The 26,556-nt window shown below is 39.1% G+C and overlaps 1 protein-coding gene across 9 annotated transcripts in view; it reads right to left on the bottom strand.

The window, feature by feature from the left end:
* The window catches only part of NRF1 (nuclear respiratory factor 1), a 127,212-nt gene that overhangs the window by 51,271 nt on the left and 49,385 nt on the right, over positions 1-26,556 (bottom strand). For all 9 annotated transcript variants that reach the window (XM_081243786.1, XM_081243784.1, XM_081243779.1 and 6 more), the window contains 3 exons: positions 23,388-23,502; positions 20,356-20,482; positions 5,381-5,521 (listed from right to left, as the gene is read on the bottom strand). In XM_081243786.1, the coding sequence (XP_081099912.1) occupies positions 5,381-5,521; positions 20,356-20,482; positions 23,388-23,502 (383 nt within the window). The remainder of the gene's footprint in view (positions 1-5,380; positions 5,522-20,355; positions 20,483-23,387; positions 23,503-26,556) is intronic.

The following is a 26,556-nucleotide window of genomic DNA, read 5'->3' as shown; positions in this document are numbered from 1 at the left end:
CCCGTAAAGAACTTAGTGTTGTGCCTTCCAATACACAGTAGCTACAGAAGAGAAAAATAAGAGAGAGAGAGAGAGCGAGAGAGAGAGCGAGAAAAGAGCTGACATCTCCACTGGAACATTAAAAAGCATTGGACAAAACAAAGGAGAAACATCATCAAACTTACACTTTAAAAAATTCAATTTGGGGGCTTCCCTGGTGGCGCAGTGGTTGGGAATCTGCCTGCCAATGCAGGGGACATAGGTTCGAGCCCTGGTCTGGGAAGATCCCACGTGCCGCGGAGCAACTAAGGCCATGAGCCATGGCCACTGAGCCTGTGCGTCCGGAGCCTGTGCTCCACAATAGGAGAGGCTGCAACAGTGAGAGGCCCACGCACTGCTATGAAGAGTGGCCCCCGCTTGCCACAACTAGAGAAAGCCCTCGCACAGAAACGAAGACCCAACACAGCAAAAATAAATAAATAATTTTAAAAAATTCAATTTGGGGTTTCTATGGCTATAAAAGAAATTCATGCTTATTAGACAAAGACACTGAAAATCACCCATAATGCCACCACACATATATAATCACTGTTAATATATTGGTGTATATCCACCTAAAGTTTCACACACACTCACACACATACAGGCAAGTTTCGTGTGCATGTTTTAAACAAATGAGATCAATTAACTCAATCTTGTATTCCCTGGGGGGGGAAATCTAGCTGTCCCCGCCCCAAGTACAAGAAAACAAACAAAAATAAAGCCCTAAACCCCTCAAATTAGAGTACATAAGAAATGCTATTTTATAACTAGTTTTTAATTTAATATACCACAGTATTATTCTACTGCAATAGAGAGCAAATCATCATTTTTAGTGTCTAATATTTCACTGCACAGTCACTTCTAGTCTCTTTTTTGGGCTAAACTGCTCTTCTTTCCATGTAAATTCTAATCACCACTATTATAATTAATTCAATCCCACTGTTCTCAGACTTTCCTATTGTAAACAATGCCATGAGCATACATCTTTGCTTACTTGGAAGGCATGACATGCACATTTAAAATTTTGCCAACCTGCCCTCTGGAAAAACTGTACCAATGTATATTCTATTGATGATGCTTTATATTCCCATAACCTTGCCTATCTAGGTTTGGTTTGAAATAGAACCCTGCTTTTACTACCATTAATAGTGAAAGGCTTTAGGATCAATAAGTTAAAAAAAAAAAAAGGTGTTTGGCTAACATTAAGAAGGAAGAAAATATGTGAGGAAAACAAAATAAAACACAATTAAAAAAAAAAGGGTTGTTGGGGGAGGAACCGCAGGATCCGACTCCTCAGAAATTCCCGCTCAGCTGGGAGCTGGGCTCTTCATCACCCTGCTCACTCCTCCTCACCATGTTTGTTTTATTTGTTATGCGTTATTTATTTATTTATTTTTTTTGCAGTACGCAAGGCTCTCACTGTTGTGGCCTCTCCCGTTGCGGAGCACAGGCTCCAGAGGCGCAGGCTCAGCGGCCATGGCTCACGGGCCCAGCCACTCCGCGGCATGTGGGATCTTCCCGGACCAGGGTGAGAACCCGTGTCCCCTGCATCGGCAGGTGGACTCTCAACCACTGCGCCACCAGGGAAGCTTATGCATTATTTTTAACTCGTCATCTGTGGTGAGACGTGTCAGGAGGGGACGTACAACGATAAAGAAGATGCATGCTTCCAACAAAGTACCTCTGAGACCGACTCATGACTTAGTACCAGCTTCCCTTGGATGTACCACTGCACCAAGCTCTACTGAGTGCCTATTTCATAAAAATGGAAAACAACAGTTTTAAATGTTTTACCTCCAATGTGATAATTAAACTGCTTGCTCTGACTTCTGTGACCATTCCCAAATTTTCCTAATTATCAGTAGCCATGATTTAATATAATAAAAACCTCAGATTAGTTCAACCTAACACACCAAATGTGACAAAGAAGCAAAACATGCCCATCGCAGGAGAGGAGTTTACCTAAACATAGTGCACTCCTTCTCCTTAATGATGACTCCTTACTTCTGATTAGGTAAGCTTCTTAATCAGAAGCTTAGTTAGCTTTAGATGTACTTTATATCTGGGATACAGAGTAGATTCTGTACATTAATCAGATAAGATTCACTTTATGTTTTCTTTAACCAGTCAGAATGGTCCTAGGGATAGAATAACAGCAGGTATGAAATGACAGGAAAAAAGTTTGGATAATGCTTTCCTTCGGAACCATTATCCAGAGATACTTCAAGTGTCCATAGAAAGATCTGTGAATGCAACAATCAAAAGATTACAATTCAGGGCTTCGCTGGTGGCGCAGTGGTTGAGAGTCCGCCTGCCGATGCAGGGGACACGGGTTCGTGCCCCAGTCTGGGAAGATCCCACATGCCGCGGAGCGGCTGGGCCAGTGAGCCATGGCCGCTGAGCCTGCGCGTCCGGAGCCTGTGCTCCGCAACGGGAGAGGCCACAACAGTGAGAGGCCCGCATACCGCAAACAACAACAACAACAACAACAACAACAACAACAACAAGATTACAATTCAGCATTATATTTATAAAATACTGCATTACTTCAAACCAAGTTGTTAGTTCAGACTTAGATAAAAATAAAGTGCCGTCTCCTGAGCTGCAGCGTCAATGTCTGCACTGAGTGAAGACCCACTCAGGAGACTTGTGATCCAGTTACCCACTCTACCCTGGATTCATTTCTGCTCTGCCTCTTAGGCCATTTACTGAACAGATATCGACTGAGTACTACAGTCACCCCTAGGTATCTGCAGGGGATTGGTTCCAGGACCCCACCACAGATACCAAAATCCGAGGATGCTCAAGTCCCTTATATAAAATGGCACAGGGCTTCCCTGGTGGCGCAGTGGTTGAGAGTCCGCCTGCCGATGCAGGGGACACGGGTTTGTGCCCTGGTCCGGGAAGATCCCACATGCCATGGAGCGGCTGGGCCCGTGAGCCACGGCTGCTAAGCCTGTGCGTCTGAAGCCTGTGCTCCGCAACGGGAGAGGCCACAACAGTGAGAGGCCCGCATACCACACACACACACACACAAAAAGGCACAGTATTTGCACATAACCTACACACATTCTCCCATATACTTTACACCATCTCTATATTACCAAAATACCTAATACAATGTACATGCTATGTAAATAGGTGCAGCACTGCAAATTCAAGTTTTGCTTTTTGGAACTTTCTGCAATATTTTCCCCCCAATATTTGAAATCTGAGGCTAGTTGAATCCACAGATGCAGAACCCACGGATATGGAGGGCCAACTGCATTTAGAATACAGATATTATCTGTGTCAGGCAGCTGTACTAGACAGCAGTGAAGAACAGAACTAAGCCCTTGCTCTCAATTCTAGCTGAAGAGACAGACCACACAGAAGTATAAATGTTAACAAATAAGATAATTTCAGGTAGTGATAAGTGTTACAAAGACAATAAAATAGGGGATGTATTAGGCTGTAACTCAGTGGTGAGGAGAAAGCTTCATTAGATGGGATAATCAAGAAAGGCTTGTCTCAGTAGGTGATATCTGAGTTAGATTTTGAATAAGATAAGGTCAATCATGCAATGATTTGGGAAAACAATGTTTCAGGCAGAGGAAATAGCCAAAGTAAAAGAAAGAGCTTGGAGTGTTTGACAGGAAGAAAGAGGGTGAGTGTGGCCAGAGCACAGTGACTGAGGGGGAGAATGAGAAATGAGGTTGGGAGAGGCCAGGTTAATATAGGGTCTCAGAGGCCATGGCAGAGTCTAATTTGATTCTAGGAATAGTGGAAAGCCATTAAAGGGCTTAAACAAGAGGGTGATATTACCTGATTTAAGTTTTTTTTTTTTTTTTTTCTTTTTGCGGTATGCGGGCCTCTCACTGTCGTGGCCTCTCCCGTTGCGGAGCACAGGCTCCGGACGCGCAGGCCCAGCGGCCATGGCTCACGGGCCCAGCCGCTCCGCGGCATATGGGATCCTCCCAGACCGGGGCACGAACCCGTATCCCCTGCATCCGCAGGCGGACTCTCAACCACTGCGCCACCAGGGAGGCCCTGATTTAAGTTTTTTTAAAAATCTCTGGTGGCTCTGTAGAGCGTGGACTGCAGCAGAAAGGAGATCAATAGAACTGATCAATGTAAACAGTCCATGCATGAGATGCTAAAGGCTTGGGCAAAGGTGGTGATGGGAACTGAGAAGAATGGTCAGATTCAGAATACATTTCAGACATGAAATGACATGACTTGCTAATGAATTAGATGAGGTTTGTGGGGGAGTGAGGGCAAAACCAAGGATTACTCCTATGCTGGGACTTGAGCAACCAGATGGACCGTGGTGCCATCAGCTGACATGAGGAATACTAGGGGAGGAACACATTTGGAGTGGAGAGTGGGGGCAGTCCAGGGTTCTGTTTCAGGCATGTTAGGTACTGGAGATCTAACAGTGGTATAAGCCGGGGTGCAGATAGCATACGGATGGGATATAAAGCCCACAGGACAGGATGAGATTACTTGGAGAAAAACTACAGATAGAGCCCTGGGACTTGCCAATATTGATCAGGTGAGAAGAGGAAGAGGAGCCAGCACAAGAGCTGAGAGGGAGCACCCGGTGGGGTAGGAGGATATTCAGGAGAGGGTGGGATACAGAAACCAAGAGAAGAAAGTATTTTTAGAAGGAAGGAGTAATTGACTATGTTAAATGCTGCTGGAAGTCTGAACAAGATAAGAAAACTCACAACTGGATTTAAAGCTAGAAGTATTAATAAAGAAATAAGGTAGAAAGATATGTTATAAAAAAGGCATTTGATCTCGATCAAGCTATCACTTTTAAAGCTAAAAAACTTATAAGGGACAGTCTCAGCAAAATCCCTGAGGTATGTTGATTTATCAGGCTAAGTACATTTTGACTTCGCCTCTCAAAGGGAGAGGAGGACAGCAATGACTCAGGAGGGTGTCCTTCTGAGTTTTCCATTCTTATTCCCCAGAGAAGCGAGCCTTCCTTGGCAATAGTGTGGTGGTATTCAGAATTTACATGGAAAGAGGAGCAGCTCAGCCCAAAAGAGACTGAAAGTTTACTTGTCCCCCTGATTGTGATTCATCAAAGTCCTGACAGTCTCCTGTCCAAACCAACTCCAGCTAAAAGTTTCTTTATCTAATCCAAGGGCCCAAGTGAAAGGAAAAAACTGCCAACAGAAGTAGAAGACCATATCCACGCCCTCGGCTGGAGCATTCTCCTGGCACTACATTTTCTTTTCCAAGGCTGCTACTGTTTCACTATCAGACTCCAGCCTGTGTCTCACTCTGGTGGTATATCACTGAGGACAAAACTAAAAAAAGTGATCTGAGGCCCGCCCACACCTGTGCCACCTCACTCCCTGCCCCTTACCTGAGTCATTTTGTCCACAGAGACTGGAATTCCATCGATGGTGAGAGGCGGCAGCTCTGAGTTAACCTCCTGTGGCGCAGGGGCGTGCTCTGCCAGGGCAGACTCCAGGTCTTCCAGGATCATGCTCTTGTACTTACGCACCTGCAGGGAATTAAGGGCAGAAGTAAACAAGATGTCCAACAACCAGGGAGGGTTGGTGCCAAGCAACCAGAGAGTGGGTGGGGCTGGCCTCCCTCAGCCATTGCAGAGCCCTAAGAACAAACATGTCCACAACTAGAAGATAAAAATACCCGCTGGCCCCAAAGACATCACATTGTACAGAATTAAATGAAAAGATGATGAAATTACAGGTAACAATTGTAGAAAGAAGCCAGAGGAAAAAAGTTTTACAGAAATACCGCTCCTCAGTTAAAATCACCTTTTCTCCATAAATGCTGGCCCCAATATACCTGTTCCAGATCTGACAGGAATGGCATTCATTATTCTGCATTTCCCAGGCCATTTGATAAAACCTAGCTGTGGCAGTTAATTACCAAAATCATTTTCAAGATCACTGAGGACTTATGTCTCTGAAACTCTAAGAAACCTATTTGAAACTTTCCTATGCCGTTACTTTCCTGCAAAGCTAGACTACCAAACAAATAGGAGATTCAAGTGTACAAGAGGCTGCACTGAAAGGCATCAGAGAAAAAAAACAAGCTGGGTGTCATAGGTGTCACTATCAGTAAGGCCCAGGGCCAGAGAGAGCACCACAGGTCAAGTCCTCCTCCTTTCTGGTACTCCCTGGTGACAGAGGTGAACTTCAAACCCATGATGCGTTTGTAACTCTGACAAGCCCAGGTCTGAAGCAGATACTGTTACTCTGACTCCATTCCTTCCACTGCCAGTGAAAGGTCTCTCAAAAAACAGAACTTAACAGCAGCACATTGTACATGTACACATTCTTCTATCATGAGCAGAAATGGCAGACAGACACTGGATCCTACCACCACCAATAATGGGTTCATTCACTTACAAGAATACACAAGGGGGATGAGGATACCTCTGGGGATAACAAAGAAGCCACGGAATTATAGAAATGTGACAAGATGGGACAGAAAATTAACTTGCTTTCAGGGCTCAGGCCATTATCTTAGGAAAAAAAGGCTAAGAGAAAATGAGGTTTACCCAGAAGTTATGACCATGTTTGAGTCCTGGGTTTTCTGCTAAGTGGACTGAACTCCAATCACCACACACTTCCTTATAAATATCTCACTATGAAGATTAAAAGAGAAAGATTCCCATACTCAACCTCAAGCATATGGAAAAGGAAAAATTATTGTTGGCTACGATGTACAACATTTACACAGTTTTGGGCTTCCCTGGCGGCGCAGTGGTTGAGAGTCCGCCTGCCGATGCGGGGGACGCGGGTTCGTGCCCCGGTCCAGGAGGATCCCACATGCCTCGGAGAGGCTGGGCCCGTGAGCCATGGCCGCTGAGCCTGCACGTCCAGAGCCTGTGCTCCGCAGCGGGAGAGGCCACAACAGTGAGAGGCCCATGTACCGCAAAAAAACAAAACAAAACAAAACATTTACAGAGTTTTCCAAATAGATCAACAATAAAAGTGATGAAAAAAAAATAGTGCAAACATATAGAATCATTATTATCTCTAGAGATTCAGTTTTATCCTGGTTTCCAATAAAAGAGAAAGTTTCAAAAATTACTGCTGATATATTTATTGTAACTAAACAGCTGTGTTGTCATGGCATCTTTAAGGATACATATTTTCTGATTTCTAGGTTTCTATATCCTAAGTAGAGTTTTTACACTACCAACTCACAGAAAAACTGAGTAAGACTAGTTTATGGTCTTTGAACTTTAATGTATCAGGTTAAATCATTATATTAGTATGTATTCCCATAGTAGGAGTGAATGAAAATAATATAAGAGTAAATTTCATTGTGCAGAAACACGTGGCATTCAAAGACAAAAAATCATTAGATTATTACTATTATTACATTATTAGCTAGTTTCAAACAATTCCAGCCATTTGTATGGGTCAGCAGAAGTCTAGGAATTCAGATCCAGGCATTTTGCTAAACTTACCCGTGCTATATAATTCCTTAAATAAATCTTGATTAAAAAAAAAAAGAAGCTGGTAGAGCATCCGTCAGAGTAATTTACAACTTCAGGTTGGAGCACAATACTTCTAAGTCTGCTTAGTAAAGTTAACTAACTTTCCCAGAATTAAAAAGCTAGGGCTTCAATTCTACCTGATCTATCAATCCTGAGATGAAACCCCCCCACCACATTTATCACTCCTCTGAAATTGGAATACATGTTAAAATTGCCTTAGACCAGGTGTTATGGGGCATAGCAGTCACTGACTGCACATATGTGAACATGGCTGTTATCCCTGGAAGCATGACTGTAACCCCTGGCCTTTTAAATCAACAAACCATTTAGCACCATTTCAGAAAGGAATGTGAGTCTTGGCTGTTGTCTGATAACTTCCCCAGTGATCCTTCTGGTAAGACCAAAAAGCACCGGCACCAAACTTGTCGCAGCTTGGAAAAAGTCTCAGAGACAACAGTGGAGCTCTTTTTAAAGAAATGAAGCACCACCCATGCTCTTGATGGCACAAAGGACAATATTACATGAAACCACACATACAATGATGACTCTGAATCAAGAAGTAATCCAGAAGAATTGGACTGTGAGTATGAAAAAGTTTTAGGAAGAGCTAAAAAAAAAATTTAGAAATAAGACATTTATTTCACTTACATTTTCCTTTGTATGTATTTACAAAAGCAGTATGATTAAAATCTGTATCTAAGTAAGCCTGAAAGAGCTCTTTCAATAAGTATAAAATAAAAATTCTAAGTGATAATAAGCATTGTGTCAGTTTGTCATTTTTTCTTTTTTTTGTGCTACATAAATAATGGTGCATCTTATAATTGATGGTATCATAGATATGATGAAATACAGGTTTGTTTGTTTTCCAACTTCCACCTTCTATTCCAAAAACCACAGCTAAAGCCTTTGTCACTTCACACCAATATGTCGCTGTCAACTAACTCGTTTCACAATTAAAGTTAAAAACCACTTAAAAACAAAATCAGCTGGTCTGCCTACCAATCTCTCCTCCCCCAATTCATCCTCTATACTGTTGCCATTTAAAATTTCTGAAACAATGATAAATTATAATCAATACCATTTACTGAACACTTGCTATGTGTCATGCACTGTATACATTATTCAATTAATTCTCACATAATTATATAAAGAAACTGCCATTATACCCATTTTGCAGATAAGAAAATTATATAGCTAGTATATAGGAATATATACTATTCATATATAGTATTTCCCCAAATTATATAGCTAGTATATAGGAATATAGCAGAAATTTATATAGCTAGTATATAGGAATACAGCAGAAAATCAAACTAATTTTTATATAGCTTCAAAGCCTGTATGTTCAGCCACTTCACTATCATTTATCTTTTTTCTCAAAAATACTCCTACAGTTCCCCACTTCTTATAGGATGAAGTCCAAACTTCTCAGTCTTGCATTTCAACTTCTCAGTCTTGCATTTCTGATCATTCCCTACTTTCCCAATACTCTCCACCAGGGCCACCACGTACAGCCGTGCATGCCCAGCTCTGAGAACTATGTGAATACCACCCTCCTCAGTTCCCAGCGCATAACCCAGAGTCCTACTGGGCAGCTTTGCTCACCATCCTCCCTCTTTAGCTGGCCATCCTACTCACTAACTTTTGCATCTAGCAAGTTCTTTTCTGTCTCTGGGTCTTTAATTCTGCTTCTTATCCAAATATTATCCATCTTTCAAGGCCCAACTCAACTTCCACTTTCTCTGAGAAAACTTCCCAAGTGTTCTTGCCATAATTCTCTTACTCCTTTAAACTCCTACAGATTCAAATAATCATGTGTCACTTACATTGTTATTTCCAGGCTACACTGTACACAACTAGTGTTATGAAATCACTGAGCACAGGAACCAGGCCTTTTGTTTATTTTTAAAATATGTATTACGAAACATTTCACATATTCAGACATGTACAGATAATACATTAACAAACATCCTCATAATTAACAGAAATGAGAGCGTTTAGGGTGTTTACAGGAGCCATTAGAGTTCTGGGCATAGAACGCGCTTGTTGAGGATTTAGGAATTGGCTGCTACAACCATAAGGTCAATGGGCCTTTAGTGAGGTTGCAAAAACAGTCCCAGACAAGATATCATAATTCTTTTGCATACTCAAAGCTTTTCTGGATAAAAGAGGAATCTTCAGGAAGGTGTCAAAAAAGATTTAAAAATTTTTTTACCTATGAGCCCCTCTGAGATTAAAAATATATTGTCATCTGAGGTATATAACAAAGAGATGCTCAAGTGCAAAGCTGCCTTCAGACCTGTGATCCTGAAGCATGCCTGGCACAGAGCCAGGCCACAGGCTGTGGCCCATGAAATCTGTTGGCTTCATTCTATTCTCTCTTCAGTCCCAATGTCAGCCTCTTCCCTCTCCTGCCTCAGTCCAGATCTCAAGTTTTCCCCTTGCCTCCTGGATCCCTAGTTTTGAAGCTTGAAACCTCAAAGGACTTAGATGGATGGAATCCTTATCTCGTACTTTGTATCTAACAGTGTTAGTTACTTGTTGAATAAGTTAATAAACAAACAATAGGGCTTTTCCTTTACTACTTTTTAAATATGCTTCCACATTTCATGTAACTGAAGCCATTTTTTAAAAACCTATCTAAATAAGTGAATGACTTAGAACAAGAAATCATGAGAGTATTGGAAAGGTGGAATTAAACAAAGGCAGAAGGATGACTTCAAAGAAGCTGGTGATAACCCCAGAGCTACCTCTTGCTTCTGTGACTGTGACTAATTTCTGTACCTTAGAACTGGTTAGTCATACCCAGAGTATCCCCATCTAAATGCTATGGATTACTGACTCTGAGGAAAGCGCTCCACCTTCAGAAACTCCCATGGTTCTTCTGAAAAAAGATGGAAATTCTCTCTGTCCCTCAATAAAATTTTTCTAGGCCTATTCTACAAAGCTCTTAAAAGTATGTGATAAGGCAGTAAGCCACCAAGACAATGTCCTTAGGGCACAGCAACTTTAAAATCTACCATTTGCCAATGCCTTTCATGCCAGTTCTCTGTAAACATTACATATAGGGGAATGATAATAAACTTTCATCAATTTCTACTGCTCCCCAGTGAAGTTGGTATTATCCTTATTTCACACCTGAGGACACTGAGCCACATATAGGAAAAATCAATGTGGGAAACCACTCAAGACATCAAAGCCTAAACAGAGTTTTCACAAAAGGGAAGTTTTTAGCTACATATGCCCACTCCAGTTAACATCAACCCATGGGCAGGACTGAATTAGCCTGTCTAAATGTTGATAACTCTATGTTTTACTATGGGAGCCACACCTTCATTCACTAAGAATGATACTCAAAAAGACCAAAACATTCAATGGAATTATTCTGGAGGTCTTTTAACTTGCTTTGTTTCAAAGAGCAGAGGCTTAAAAACACAAAAGTTTTAAACTGCAGAGGACATTAGATCTGAAGGTAGTAGATCCCAAGCAACTTAGAGAAATCTTGAGTTTCTAGGTTAAGGGACTCTCATCCTCCATCATAATCAAAGGCCCTTTCTGAGAGTTTCCCTAATTTTAAGTTATTTCACTACCCCCATGTTACATATATAGACGTGGCATATGTAATCTCTGAACCAGTAGCTTCTCCATCCAAAAAATATTTATTATTCATTTGCATGCTAGGCACTGTGCTAAGGAAAGAGCTGGGGACAAAATGGTAAGCAAAGTTATCAGTCACAGTGCCCCATTGTTGTATATATTCCAATCTAGTGGAGAAGACAAACGCAAAAATAATCACAAAAACAAATGTGCAATTACAAACTGGGACAAGTACTATAAAAGACGACACAATCTAACTTAATAGGTCTTTACTTCTCAAGATCTCAATTTCGATCAAATGCAGGATCAGAATTTAGAAGCCAAATCTGCATTCTGAATTCCTGAGTGCTGCCAAACGTTTAGGATGCTTCATTCATTCAACAAATATCACTGAGCAACTGTTCATGGCAGGCACAGTGCTTGGCAGTGGGAGCATAACGGAGAATAAAGTCGATCCAGTCCCTGCCATCTTAAGAGCTCACAATCTAGCTGGGGACAGACATTAATCAAATAATCACACAAATCAGTAAATAATAAAGCATCTATAATAAGTGCTCAGAGGCGCTGTGAGAGTCTTGGATAGAACAAGGGGCTTTAATCTGCACAGGGAGGTCAGAAAGGCTTCACAGAGGAAGTGTCAACTGAGATGAGTTCTTAAATATGAGTCAAGGTTAATAAGGTGAAGAAGGAGGTAAGAGAGGGCAAATCAGAGGGAAGAGCATACACAACAGCTTTGTGGAGGGATGAAGCAAGGAAGTGAACAAAGACTGTGGCTGGAGTAGAGAGAGAAGCTGAGGGATGGGGCAAGATGAGGCTAGAGACAGGTGGGAGTCAAGCAGAGGGCTCCTGCCACCGAAAAGGGAACTGGATGGACACCAAGATTGGTAGCTAGGGTCGTGGCAATGGAAACAGAGAAAGTGGGCCAATTTCAGCGATATTTAGGAAATGAATGGAGAACAAAGTAATAGATGGGATGTGGGGTGGAGAAGAGGAGAGGGAAGTGCCAAAATGGCTCTAGGTTTCTGTCTTGCGTAACTGGATGAGGAGGACAGATATTGGAAACAGACATTAATTTCTTTGGTTGGGGAGGAGAAGACTTTAGTTTTGCTGAACTTGAGATGCTATTAAAATATCCAGGAGGAGATTTTTCTCTTTCCTATTCTCTTTCAGTCGGTCTTTGGAAAGTATTTTTGATAATGTCTGTTTTGTGTTATTTGCATCTTCAATATATATGGAAATGACTTTCTTCCTTAAAAACTACATACAAACATATGCACATATAGATGAAGTTTCTCTCTCTTACTTCTTACTGTCTTTCGCCTCATCACTTACTCACCCCCAAGGTTCTCTGGCCTCTTCTCTTGGTTCTGCAGATCTGACCAGGAGGAGGGAAAGGGAAAGTGACCTTTGCTGTTCACTGGCACCAGAATAATGACCGTTATACTGCCTCTTTCCCTCCCCAGAAAGAAGCTAGCAGTAGCTATAGTGGGTGCTTGCTTATAACAACCATACTGACCTTTCACAGAACTGGGAAGAACTGGAAGGTATATTTGGGGGAAAGACTAAGAAAATGAGATTAAACTTGATACTCCATATTCAATATCCTAGATAAAACCTATGGGAGATGTTGGGCCCTGGCTCTACTCTTCAGAAATTGGGGAATCTTGGGCAAATCACTTAACCTCTCTGAGCTAGTATTCTCATCTGTAAAATAAATACCTACGTCTCAGGGTTCCTGTCAGGACTACTGAGAATATAAATCTGCTATACTATACAAATGTTAGTTACAACAATCCTCTGCACTCAGCAATTTCATAAACATGTAGAAAATGCAGATTTACTTTTAAAGTAGGATCAAATTATGTATGGTTCTATAACCTGTTTTCTTCACTTAATAATTCATCATCAGCATCTGAAAATATTAGAAAGATCTATGTCATCATGCTTAAAGGCAGTGTAGCAGTCCTATCTATGGATGAGCCATCGATTTATCTGACCAACCCCTTATCTTTGAACTTTTAGGTTATTCTCAATTTTTAAAAAAATACTATAAATAGTACAGAGACTGATATCTTTGCTCATCTAATCAATTATTTTCTTAGGAGAAAATTTCAAAAGGAAACTGGATTCAAAAGTGTACACTGGGGGCACTTTTTATACCAGTTGCCAAAATGCCCTACAGGAAATTACACCGATTTACACTGCCTGTTTGATACGCCAACACTGCAAGTTATACATCTGTTTCACGTTTGCCAACATGAGCCGTGTAAAAGGACGTTCTGTTTTAATTCCCAGTTCTTTGAAAAGTTCTGTGGTGGTTAAACATTTGTAGTTTCTCCTTTTGTTTATGTTCTTTTCTCTTTTGTCTTTGGGTATTTTAAAAGATATAATTTTTAAATGAAAAAATTTAAATATACAGAAAGGTGGAAAGAACAGTAAAATAAATGTCTGTACATCCACCACTTAGATTCAATAGTTGTACATTTTGGCAGAATTACTTTATCTGCCATCTATACACACATACATTTTTTGGGCTAACCACTTAAAGAATAGACTTTGCAACACCTTTTAAAAATATACATTTTACGGCTTCCCTGGTGGCGCAGTGGTTGAGAGTCCGCCTGCCGATGCAGGGGACACGGGTTCGTGCCCCGGTCCGGGAGGACCCCACATGCTGCAGAGCGGCTGGGCCCATGAGCCATGGCCGCTGAGCCTGCGCGTCCGGAGCCTGTGCTCCGCAACGGGAGAGGCCACAGCAGTGAGAGGCCCACGTACGGCAAAAAAAAAAAAAAAAAAAAAAAAAAAAATATATATATATATATATATATATAAAATTTATTTATTTAGCTGCGCCAGATCTTAGTTGAGGCGTGCGGGATCTAGTTCCCTGACCAGGGATTGAACCTGGACCCCGTGCATTGGGAGCTCGGAGTCCTTTAACCACTGGACCATCAGGGAAGTCCCAACACTTCTTAATATTTCAGCATGCATCTTGGAAAAATAAGGGCATTCTCATATACAACTACAATACAATTATCACAACCTGCAAAAATAACATACTTCCTTAATATCATCTTCTAATATCTAACCCATATTCAAACATATCTTTGGATCTTTTTATTCATTAATCTGTTCATATTTTTATTGATTTTTGAGAGCTCTTTATATACTAAGAATGTTAATCATTAGTTCACTCCTTACTGTGTGATCCTGGACAGAATACTTAAGCTCTTAAACCTTCAATTTCTACATCTGTAAAGCACAGATAATAACAGATATATATACATCATAGGGTTGCTGTAATGATTAAGTAAAAATCATAAAGTGCTTAGCAGAAACAGGCACACTGTAAACACTCAGTAAATTGTAGTTGTTGTTATTTTGACATTTTTTTTTCCAGTTTGTTGTTTTTGTTTTTGTTTACAGTGGCTTGCCATACATCCCAACTGTGGGCAAGGAGGTAATATGGGCAGAACACAGTATGGAGAAATAAATAAAACCCTGGAAAATATAAAGAAACCTCAACACCACCTATTAAAAGACCCAGTAGGGCCTTCCCGGGTGGCACAGTGGTTAAGAATCCGCCTGCCAATGCAGGGGACACAGGTTCAATCCCTGGTCCGGGAAGATCCCACATGCCGCGGAGCAACTAAGCCCGGGTGCCACAACTACTGAAGCCCGCACACCCTAGAGCCCGTGCTCTGCAACAAGAGGAGCCACTACAATGAGAAGCCTGCGCACCACAGCGAAGAGTAGCCCCTGCTCGCCACAACTAGAGAAAGCCTGTGCAGAGCAACGAAGACGCAACGCAGCCAAATAAATAAATAAGTTAAAAAAAAAAAAAGGCCCAGTAAAGTTTTCAATCCCCCTTTGACAAATTTGTAAAATAACTGACAATCTTGAATCTGAAATCCATATTCCAAAGATGAATGGCCCTACTGAATTTTAATTTTCCAGAGTTCCCAGCAGCCTCCAGAAAGAAGAGCAAGAAGGAAGATTAATGATGGCTTCAGGTAGGAGGACAAAATGAAAATACCAAAATTTTAATAATATTTAATGAGATAATACATGCAAAGTGCTTATAACTTATAACCTAGAACACAGCATTCAATAAATATTAGACATTATTACATAATCCAAATCATTTCTTTTACTGTTGTTAATATGAGATTATGTGGAATACACTGCATAATTGATTATGGTAAACATGAGCTCTGATTCTTTAATACCACCCTGTGTACTGGTATATATATATAAGATTAAAGAGTATTCTGTACTTTGAGGGTTTAACAGAAGTCACCCCAAATAATCAGGAGCGTAGTATCCCTCTGAAGGATACGGTTTAATTACTTTTTCAGTTTTGTACATGTTTATTATCCTACTGAGGTGTGGATAAATTTTTGTTATTTTATTTTCTTATTGAATTATCCACTTAGGATTTTTAATTTAAAAGAACAAAATTAGTGCATATCATTTCCTTACAATGTTCAATCTATTCTTATCTGCAATTATAATTCTTATCTCACTTCTGAGACTGTATATTTTTCTTCATCCTTTTTCTCAATTAGCATGCTAGAAGTTTTTCTATTTCGTTGGATTTTTCATAGTACCATTTCTTGAATGTAACAACTCTACTTCTGTTTACAAAATCATTAATTTCTTCCTCATGTTTACTTACTCTATTTCTTTCTTAGACCTATTTTGTTGTTCCCTTTCCAGCTTCTGGCTTTAGATGTAGTTTCTTTTCCTTCCTTCTTGTGTATAAAAAAAAAAAAAATCAAGGCAATAAACATTCCTTTGAGCATCAGTGTAGATCATAATTTTTAAAGTTTTTTAAAAATTGTTTTTAAATAGTCTGCAAATTAAGTTGTTTTTTCAAATTTCCATGTGGCTGAAAATTCCTGTCAATCTTTTTTATATTAAGTTCTAAATTTTCTATACTTTGGTCAAAAACATGGCTTATGTAATTTTCTGCATTTTACAATTTATTAAGATTTTCTTTGGGGCCTAATAATAACATATGGTCAATTCTTATAACCCATTCACGTAATTTTTCAAATATGGTATATTCAAAAATATATTTGTAAGATATCAATGTTAATATATCTATTCTTTATATTAACCTTATTAATTCTATTATTCAGACCTCTATGTTCTTATTTATATTTTTCTTCCTTGATCTGACAAAGATAGCAAAGCCTCCTACTACCACTGTGGCTTCTTTTTATTTTTTTCTCCCATTTCTAAGCTTTTTGATCTACATTCTTTGCTTTAACGTTACTTGAGACATAAACTGCTTATCAACACTAGAAGACCTATGGTTCTCAGTTAATACTCATCTCTCTTGAGAATCTGGCTTTGTCTGATATTAATGCTGTGATCCATGATTTATTTTTGTAGGGATTTGTCTGACATACCTTTGCCTGTTATTTTGCTTTTAAAATTTTAACAGCTTTACTGAAATATAATTCATATACCATACATATTAGTTTCCTATGGTTGCCACAAAGTATCACAAACTTGGTGGCTTAAAACAACAGAAATTCGTTCTCTTAGTTTCACAGGCGCAAGCTGTTGGCAGGGCTGGTTGTTCTGGAGGCTCCAAGGGAGAATCCATTTTCTCATCTTGCCTAGCTGCCGTCTAGCACATATTCCTTCGCTCCTGACCCCTTCCCTGCACCCACCCTCTTGCTTCTGCCAACACATCTCCTACTTCTACATCAGTCTCCCTTTGTCTCCCTCTTATATAAAGACACTCTGATTAGATTTACGGCCTACCTGAACAATCCAGGGTAATGTACCCATCTCAAAAATCTTTAACTTAACCACACCTGCAAAGTCCTTTTTGCCATATAGTAACACTCAAAGGTTCCAGGGATTTGGATCTGTATATCTTTAGTGGCCATTCATTAATCAGCCTACCACACATACCATACAATTCACCCGTTTAAAGTGTACAATTCACTCTTTAAATATCTGTAGGGTCATGTAATAAGCATTATCATAATCTATTCCCCCTAAAAGAAACTCCATACCCACTAGCTGTCACTCTCCATTCCTTCATCCCCCCTCTCCAACCTGGCAACCACTAACCTACTTTCTGTCTCTATAGCTTTGACTATTCTGGACACTGCACATAAATGAAATCATACAACATGTGGCCTTTTGTGAATGGATTATTTCACTTAGCACAATGTTTTCAAGGATCATCCATGCCGTAATATTTATCAGTACTTCATTCCTTTTTATTGTTGAGTAATATTACACTGTATAGGGGGCTTCCCTGGTGGCGCAGTGGTTGAGAATCTGCCTGCTAATGCAGGGGACACGGGTTCGAGCCCTAGTCTGGGAGGATCCCACATGCCGCGGAGCAACTAGGCCCGTGAGCCACAAGTACTGAGCCTGCGCGTCTGGAGCCTGTGCTCCGCAACAAGAGAGGCCGCGATAGTGAGAGGCCCGTGCACCGCGATGAAGAGTGGCCCCCGCTTGCCACAACTAGAGAAAGCCCTCGCACAGAAACGAAGACCCAACACAGCAAAAATAAATAAATTAATTAATAAACTCCTACCCGCAACATCTAAAAAAAAAAAAAATTACACTGCATAGATAATACAAGTTTTTTTAATCCATTCATCAGCTGATGGACATTTGGGTTACTTCCACTTTGTGGCTATTATGAATAATGTTGCTATGAACACTGTGTATATGTTTTTGTATGTAAGTTTTGCTGCAATGAACACTGTGTGTATAAGTTTTGTTTTCAGTTCTCTTGGGTAAACTTAGGAGTAGAATTGCTGGGTCATATGTAACTTTGTTTTTAACATTTTGAGAAATTGCCAAAGTTTCCAAAGCAGCTGCATCATTTTACATTCCCAACAGCAATGTATGGGGCTTCCAATTTCTCGACATCCCAACACTTATTATTGTCCATAATTTTTCCAACACTTATTATTGTCCATCTTTTTTATTATAGTCATCCTAGTAGGTGTGAAGTATTTCACTGTAGTTTTGATTTTCATTTCCCTAATGATTAATGATTATTTATCAAGTGCTCGTGTGCTTCCTGGACATTTCTATATTTTCTTTGGAGAAATATCTATTCAGATTCTTTGCAATTTTAAATTGGGTTAATTGTTTTTTGTTTTTGTTTTTGTTTTGGCCACACTGCGCGGCTTGTGGGATCGTAGTTCCATGACCAGGAATTGAACCCATGCCCCATGCAGTGGAAGCACGGAGTCCTAACCACTGAATCACCAGGGAATTCCAGGTTAACTGTCTTTTCATTGTTGAGTTATAAGAGTTCTTTATATATTCTGGATACAAATTCTGTATCAGATATATAATTTGCAAATATTTTCTCCCATTCTGTGGATTGTATTTTCATTTTCTTGATGGTATAGTTTGCATCTACTTTGAACATTTGTGAGTCACTGTAAGTATGTCACATAAATTGAATAGAATTGGGTTCTGATTTGGGTTGCTGTTGTTCCAATCTAAAAGCAAATCTTTATTTTTAACAATATAAATATAGTATTTACATTTATGGTTTATAACAGAATTAATTGGTCTCACTTATATTACTTTGTTCTATACTTTGTGTTTTGTTTTTTTTTAAATTCCTCCCCTTATTTTCTATCTTTTGTGTATAGACTTTTTTTCCTCTTTAGTGGTCTGGAAGACATATTTTGTCTCTAATTCTACTGGCATTTATTCTTTAGCCTATATTTATCAAGTGTCAGTCAACAGAAAAATATCTCCTGCTTTTTCTCAGTTTAGGCTATCATATGACCATTTTTTTCCTGTTTCATAGAGTCTGTAACTTTTTGTATTCTATGGAGGACTCCAACAGTTATCTAACACTTTCTTTTGAATTTTTCAGTGAGTAATTTTCAGAGGTATTTTTCTGAGTCTTCCAGATGAGGCTTTTTCATAGATCACATTATTATTAGTAATAGTAATACTATCTAAAAATTTTAATACTGAAGAAGACATACCCAGATTTCATGTTTGTCAACTACATGAGGGCTGCCTATCAGGTACTATTTTGCACTAGAAGCCATTTACCATATTCCTCTAAGGAAAGGTCCTAATATGCATCCTATTCTAGGGCCTCAGGAATTTAAAGGAAAACTCAAAACAAAACTCAAAAATGTTAAGAAAGAACCACAACATCTGTGTGTGTGAAAAAAAATACAATAAAATCTCAACTGATTACTAATTCTGAACTCTGGAAATCTCTGTTCAATGTGGGAGATCTAATAAATGTTATTGTAACCTAATAAATCTTATCCTAGTAAAAATAAAATGCAATTTAAATCTGGACAGATCAACATTCTACAAATGATTCAAAGTTATTTCAGCCAGAAAAAGAGTAGTTCACATAGTATAAGTATGCAAGGGTAAAATATTATTTTTATAAAGTTAGCTATGGATAAATATATAATCAAAATATTCAACTATATTTCAAAATTGAAGCAGTGTTAAATCAATTCTTTGAAGAAATACAAGAGATTTAAAATATGCAACTCAGACTTCCCTGGTGGTGCAGTGGTTAAGAATCCGCCTGCCAATGCAGGGGACATGGGTTCAATCCCTGGTCTGGGGAGATCCCACATGCTGCGGAGCAACTAAGCCCATGCGCCACAACTACTAAGCCTGTGCTCTAGAGCCTGCAAGCCACAACTGCTGAGCCCGGGTACCACAACTCCTGAAGCCCACGCACCTAGAGCCCGTGCTCTGCAACAAGAGAAGCCACCGCAATGAGAAGCCCACGCACCACAACGAAGAGTAGCTCCCGCCCGCCGCAACTAGAGAAAGCTCGAGTGCAGCAATGAAGACCCAACGCAGCCAAAGAATTAATTATTTTAAGTTAAAAAAATAAAATAAAATATGCAACTCAGATATCAGTGATCAATAAAATGCTCCCAGGTTTGCCTCATGAAGTTCACATCTTGAGTAAACACCATTTGTTTCTGACATAAATCAGTAATATTCTTACAAAATCTTGCTTTGGTTTCTTAAAGAACAAGTCATTTTTTTCCATTGCATCTGATGAGGTAAAATACCCTGTTATGGAAAGCAGAAACAGAAATGATCCTTTTTATTTTGATCTGCATAAAGGAGTTTGAAAACCAGTCCCAACTCCAACCTCTGGATGAGGGGAAGACAGAATAACTATTGTGCTAGACTAAGGATCAAAAAAATGTGAACAACAACCCACAGAAAACAAAGGGTATCTGAGAACACAACTCAAGTTTTCTTACCACATTCTCCAAAGGTGCTGCACCGAACACTTTAAAGACAGGGTTGGGTTTGGAGGGTGAGATACAAAGGACAATAGCTTGCTGTCCCACTCGAGTAGTATATTCATCTAATGTGGCTCGAAGTTTCCTGAATCAGAGAATGAAAAGAAACAAAAACAGTTAAAGAAGATAGAAATTACAGCAATACAGACACAAGATTTACTTTGACTCGGGACAATTTATTCTGATTAGATATGTTTCTTTTACCTGAGTTGTGAAAAGGGAGTGTGTGAGGTTTAATATCCTGTTCAGTAGAAATATGTGCATACCTTTGTCCTGAAGACCCACGATTAGCTCACTGATATAAGGGTCTACCTCAGGTTTACCTCAGGACACAGCCATGACACAATGCTGAATACAGCGAATATCACACTTCCTGATCTCATCAATACCAAAAGGGTTTTCTCGTACTGCTGCAAAGATAAATGCTGAGATGTCCTCTTATAGACTTTATTATATCAACTCCATATTTAATGAAGGGGCCTTAAATGACCTGCTTCTAATTTCTTTGACTGATATAATCATTGTTTATGTCTTACTGACATAATTTTATCCAAAAATACTACTTCAAAAATGTTGCCATTTGCAGATTTTCATTGTGATATAAACAATAATTCTTAGTCCCAAAGTATTTTACAAATGAGGATGGAGTAAAAGAGCTTTTTCAAATACATCAACATTGGATGAAATAGAAACACTGTCCTTTCCCTCTGAAATCATGGGAGATTAAAGTTCTACATCCTATAATTCTTCTGGGAACTTGGTCTACCCTTTCAAGGGACTGGTGAGTCATGCCAATTCAAATGAAGCAAAGCCAACATATCACAAGAAAGGTTTCCATCTTCCTCCAAAAGCATGTACTATTGTGTCTATGCCCATTATAGAAAAAATATTTCTATAAATAATACATTCTAATTCCTCCTGCCTGTACTATCATTAAAGGAAATGAAATTTATCATTAAAGGAAAGGAAATTTTTCGGCCCATCTAGTGGTATCTAACTTCTTTGCTGAAAGCTACTGTTAAGTACTTTCTGGATTTTCCCTTCAGTTTCTTACTTATGTTCTTAATATAGACTATATTTTCCAGCTTTTGTCACATATCATTTACATGGGCTGGCACTCTGAATTCAACATTCCAGTAAACATCTTAAATATGTGGATACAGTATTTAAAACACTACGAGAAGAAACTTCTGGAACATTTTATAGACTAAATTTCTTATCATATATGAATACATGTTATGCAACCTGTCAAAATATTAAGTCCTCCATGTACCACATATGTGTAATAGTCTTTCTTTGCAACCTACAAACTCTTCAGAAGAAATAAAACTGAGCAAAGGACCACATACCGAACAAGAAATTCGGTGGCATTCCTTGAAGGAAGAAGATAGAAAATATATTCACTGTCTCCAATTCCTCTCTTCCCATTCTGTCTTGAAGACACTCCAATCCTTTCACCCTTACTGCTGCTTTGAAAACACTCTTGTCAAGTTCAATCATGACCTCCATGTTGCTAAATCTAATGGTCAATTTGCATCTTACTCAACCTGTCAGCAGCATTTGACAGTGCTGATCACATGCCCTCCTTCTTGAAACACTTTTTGCACTTGGTTTCCAGGATACCACTCTCTTGGCTTTCCTCCTGACTCACTGGTCGTTTCTTAGACTCCTTTGATAATTCCTCTCATTTCTCTAAGGGGTAAAGTGCTTCGGTCCACACTCATTCCCTAGGTGATCTCTTCCAGCCTCATAGTTTCAAATACTACCTATGTGCTTGTATCTTCAGCTAAGGTCTCTCCTTTGAATTACAGACTCATATACCCAACTGCTTATTCTGTATCTCCACTTAATGGTTAAGAGGTATCACAAACTTAACGTATCCAAACCAAATTCCTGATTCTACCCTACCCTCACTCTCACACTTGCTCCTCTGCCAGTAAGTGTCATCTCAGTCCTTCCAGGAATCAGACCAGAAACCCTGAGGTCACCCTTCACTCCTTTTCTTCTCTCACACAGCACATCCGATCCATCAAGGAATCATGTTGGGGTTCCTTCTGAAATACATCCAGAACCTGACCACCTCTTACTGCCTTTGCTACTGCCACACTGGTTTCAAGACACTGTCATTTCTGGCCTGGATTACTACAATAACCTCCTAATTGGTCTCCCTGCTTCCATTCTTGTACCCCCAGAGACTATTCTCAACACAGTAGCCTGAGTGATACTTTTAAAACATAAGCCAGATCGTATCATTGCTTTGACCAAAAGTCCTCATTGACTTCCTACGTCACTCAGAGTAAGAGTCAAAGCCCTTATACTGGACCAGAAGACGCCATGGTGTGGCTCTCCACTACTACTCTGACCACGCCTCCTCTCATTCTTTCCCTAGTTGTTCCTCAAACATGTCTAACACATTCCTTCCCACTTCAGAACCTTTGCTCTTACTATTCCCTCTGCCCAAAAAGTTCTTCCCCTAGACATCAACATGGTTGCCCTTATACTTACTTCAGGTCTCTGTTCAAAGGTTGGCTTATGAAAGAAGACCATTCCTACAGAAAAAGAGAAACTACTATATCCCCCCTAATCCCCTAACCTTTCTATTTTCCTTACTCTGCTTTGTTTTCTCCCATAGCACTTTCATCATCTGACATATTACATACCTGTTTATTTTCTTTCTCCCTCCACTAGAATATAAGCTCGTTAAGGGAATTTATTTTGTTAACTGTTATATTCCCAAGGCCTAGAACAATGCCTGGCACATAGCAGGCATATAAGTTTTCTCTGAATGAATTAATGTGATACTATTCATCTGTTAATCATACTTCTAGTTTCATTTATCTATTTTGTAAGAGTACTATAAAGTCTAATTCTGTCATCAAAGAATTTAACTTGGTGTCCCTTGATGAACCTAATAAGGTATAGTCTAACTCTGTCATCCACTCCATAAAGTATTTGAGGAACAGCAACAATATGAGAAAGGAAGCCCTCACCTAAGCAAACGTGTTTGCTGTCTCTTCCGGATAGACGGATTAGACTCAAACACATGAGGCCGTTTCCGTTTCTTTCCTGTTGCCACAGCAGCAGCAGCAGCCATTCCCACAGGACCTGAAATAAGAAGGGATGCGCTGAGATTAGGCAGAGCCTGTTAGCTATACAAGGCAGAAAACAATCAGAGGTACAAAAAAGTAGCACTTATTTCCTCATATGTTATCAATAAATACAGATACTCCTGATATCAATATACTTCACTACTGTTCAACATGGATCATTTTTTAGTTTACCATTAAAACTTACAACAAATCTTTTTAAAAAGTAAATGATTTATACTTCCCCACCACACAGCAGCTTGAATTTTACATAATGTGTTTTTTTGTTTTGTTTTGTCAGCATACCCATACTGTTAAGGCAATATTCTCAAAGGTGCTAGATGAAATTGCAGCATTGAAAAGAACAGTTTGCCAAAACAAAAAAGTCACAGATTTCAAATTTCATTTCCATCCCCGTGTCCCTCTATCCATTACTCCAAGAAACTGCCAAGTTAAGGAAGTCAGAGAAAATCACTCATACCTGGAACTCTAATACCACCACACCACATATAAGAGAAATATCTAGAAGGATACCATCTTAATTGGAAAAAAATTTTTTTCTGTATCTGAGAATTATGCCCTAAATGGAACTGTTGACCACAAGGTCATGTTGATGAAAGCATCCTGGCAGGAAAGAGATGAAAACTGTCCCACTTTAAGGAAAAAATGTTAATAAAATTTGGTCTGGTTTGCCCTGAAACTAATAACTGAAAGAAAGGGTAGGTCTTAAGGAAATATTACAGTCTCCGATTCATGCAATCTCAACATATCAAGGGCATTCCTTTTTTTAAACAAAACAAAAAAAACAGACAATCCACCTTCATCCCTATTTGTGAACCCTGTAAAAGGCTTAAATGAAAATTAGGTTTAAGTGCTCAGGTTATCCTGGCATATATGTTCTATAAGTGGCTCAATTAAAATAGGCCTCCCAAAAAAAATGTCATGAAGAACCTAGGGGTAAAACAGGAATAAAGACACAGACCTACTTGAGAATGGACTTGAGGATATGGGCCTCTAGATGAGCCTCTCTACATGTTGTTTAGTAGTATACTCAGTCTGACTTAAATAAACCCCTCTAAAGAGCCCCAAAGTAATTAAAAAATAAATTAATGCCTTTTACCTTCCTTTCCATCATAAACAGCTGGTAGAGGAAAAAAATCTTATTGATGCATTTTTTTCCAACATTTAATTTTTTAAAAATTGAGGTAATAACACTTAACATGAGGTCGACTGCCTTAACAAAATTTTAAGGGCTTCCCTGGTGGCACAGTGGTTGAGAGTCCACCTGCCAATGCAGGTGACACAGGTTCATTCCCCAGTCTGGGAAGATCCCACATGCTGCGGAGCGGCTGGGCCCGTGAGCCATGGCCGCTGAGCCTGCGCGTCCAGAGCCTGTGCTCCGCAACGGGAGAGGCTGCAACAGTGAGGCCCGCGTACCACAAAAAAAAAAAAAAAAAAAATTTAAGTGTACAGTACAATACTGTTAACTATAGGCACAATGTTGTATAGTAGATCTCTAGAAACGTATTCATCTGGCAGCACTGAAACTTTATGCTGCTGAACAGCAACTCACCATTTCCACACCCCAGCCCCTGGCAGCCACCATTCTACTCTCTGCTTCTAAGAGTTTGAATATGATACCTCATGTAAGTGGAACTATGCAGTACCTGTCCTTCTGACCTGGTGTATCTTACTTAGCATAATGCCCTCAAGGTTCATCCATGTTGTCATATACGGTAGGATTTCCTCTTTCTTTAAGGCTGAATAATATTCCATATATACATACCACATTTCCTTTATGCATTCATCTGTCAATGGACATTTAGGTTGTTTCCACATCTTGACTACTGTGAATAATGCTGCAATGAATACAGGAATGCAAATATCTCTACGAGATCCTGATTTCAATTCCTTTGAATAAACATCCATAGGTAGAATTGCTGCATCATATGGCAGCTGTTATTTTTAATTTTTTAAGGAACTTTCATACTGTTTTCCACAGGGGCTGAACCATTTTACATTCCTACCAATAGCATACAAGGGTTCCAATTTCTCCACATCCTCGCCAATACTTATTTTTTGGTTTTCTGATAATAGCCATCCTAACAGGGGTGAGGTGGTATCTCAACTGTGGTTTTGATTTATATGTCCCTGATGATTAGTGATGTTGAGCACCTTTTCATACACTTACTTGTTGGCCATTTGTATGTCTTTAGGGAGATGTCTATTCAAGTCCTTTGTCCATTTTAAAATCAGGTTATTTGTTATGCTATTGAGTTGTGGGAGTCCAACATTTTATTATTAAAACTTTAAAATATATTAAAAAAACTTAACATATATAGCAAAGTTGAAAGACCTTTACAGTGAACGTTCATATATCTACCACCTAGATTCTACCATTAACATTTTAGTATATGTAACTATCCATCTTTCTACACGTTCATCAACCCATATTGGGCTTTTTTTAATGCATTTCAAAGTAAACTGCAGTATGATCCCCCTAAATAATTCAGTAGGAATATCATTAGCTAGAGTGCAATATTTATTCACAAGTTTTTTCTTTTGAGGTAAAATTTACATATTACAAAATGTACAAATCATTCAATAAATTTTGAAAAATGCATAGAACTATGAAATCCAATCCCCTAAGATATACAATAGTATCATCACTACAAAATTTCTCTCATGTCCCTTCCCAATCAGTTCTCACTGTACCTCCCACCATAAGAACACAATTATTGTTTTTCACCCTACGTTAGTTTTGCCTATTCTAGAGCTTCAAATTAATGGAATCATACAGTATCTACTCTTTTGTGTAAGATTTCTTTCACTTAGAATAATGTTTTTAAGATTCGTCCACGTTGTTATATGTATCAGTAGATCCTTTTTTTATTGCTGAGTAATACTCCAGAGTATGAATAAACCACAGTTTATCCATTATTCTACTGATGGTCACTTTGGCTATTTCTAGTTTTAGGTATTATGACTAAAGCTGCTTAACTAAATTAATTAATTAATGCAGTTTAAATTAAAATCCCCATTTTTTTGTGTGGAACTTGATAAACTTATTCTA

The sequence above is a fragment of the Mesoplodon bidens genome (genome assembly GCF_964165515.1).
Source record: "Mesoplodon bidens genome assembly, chromosome: 9".
Classification (NCBI taxonomy): domain Eukaryota; kingdom Metazoa; phylum Chordata; class Mammalia; order Artiodactyla; family Ziphiidae; genus Mesoplodon; species Mesoplodon bidens.
The sequence above is the reverse complement of the archived record's forward strand: the minus strand, read 5'-3'. Positions and strand labels throughout refer to the sequence as shown.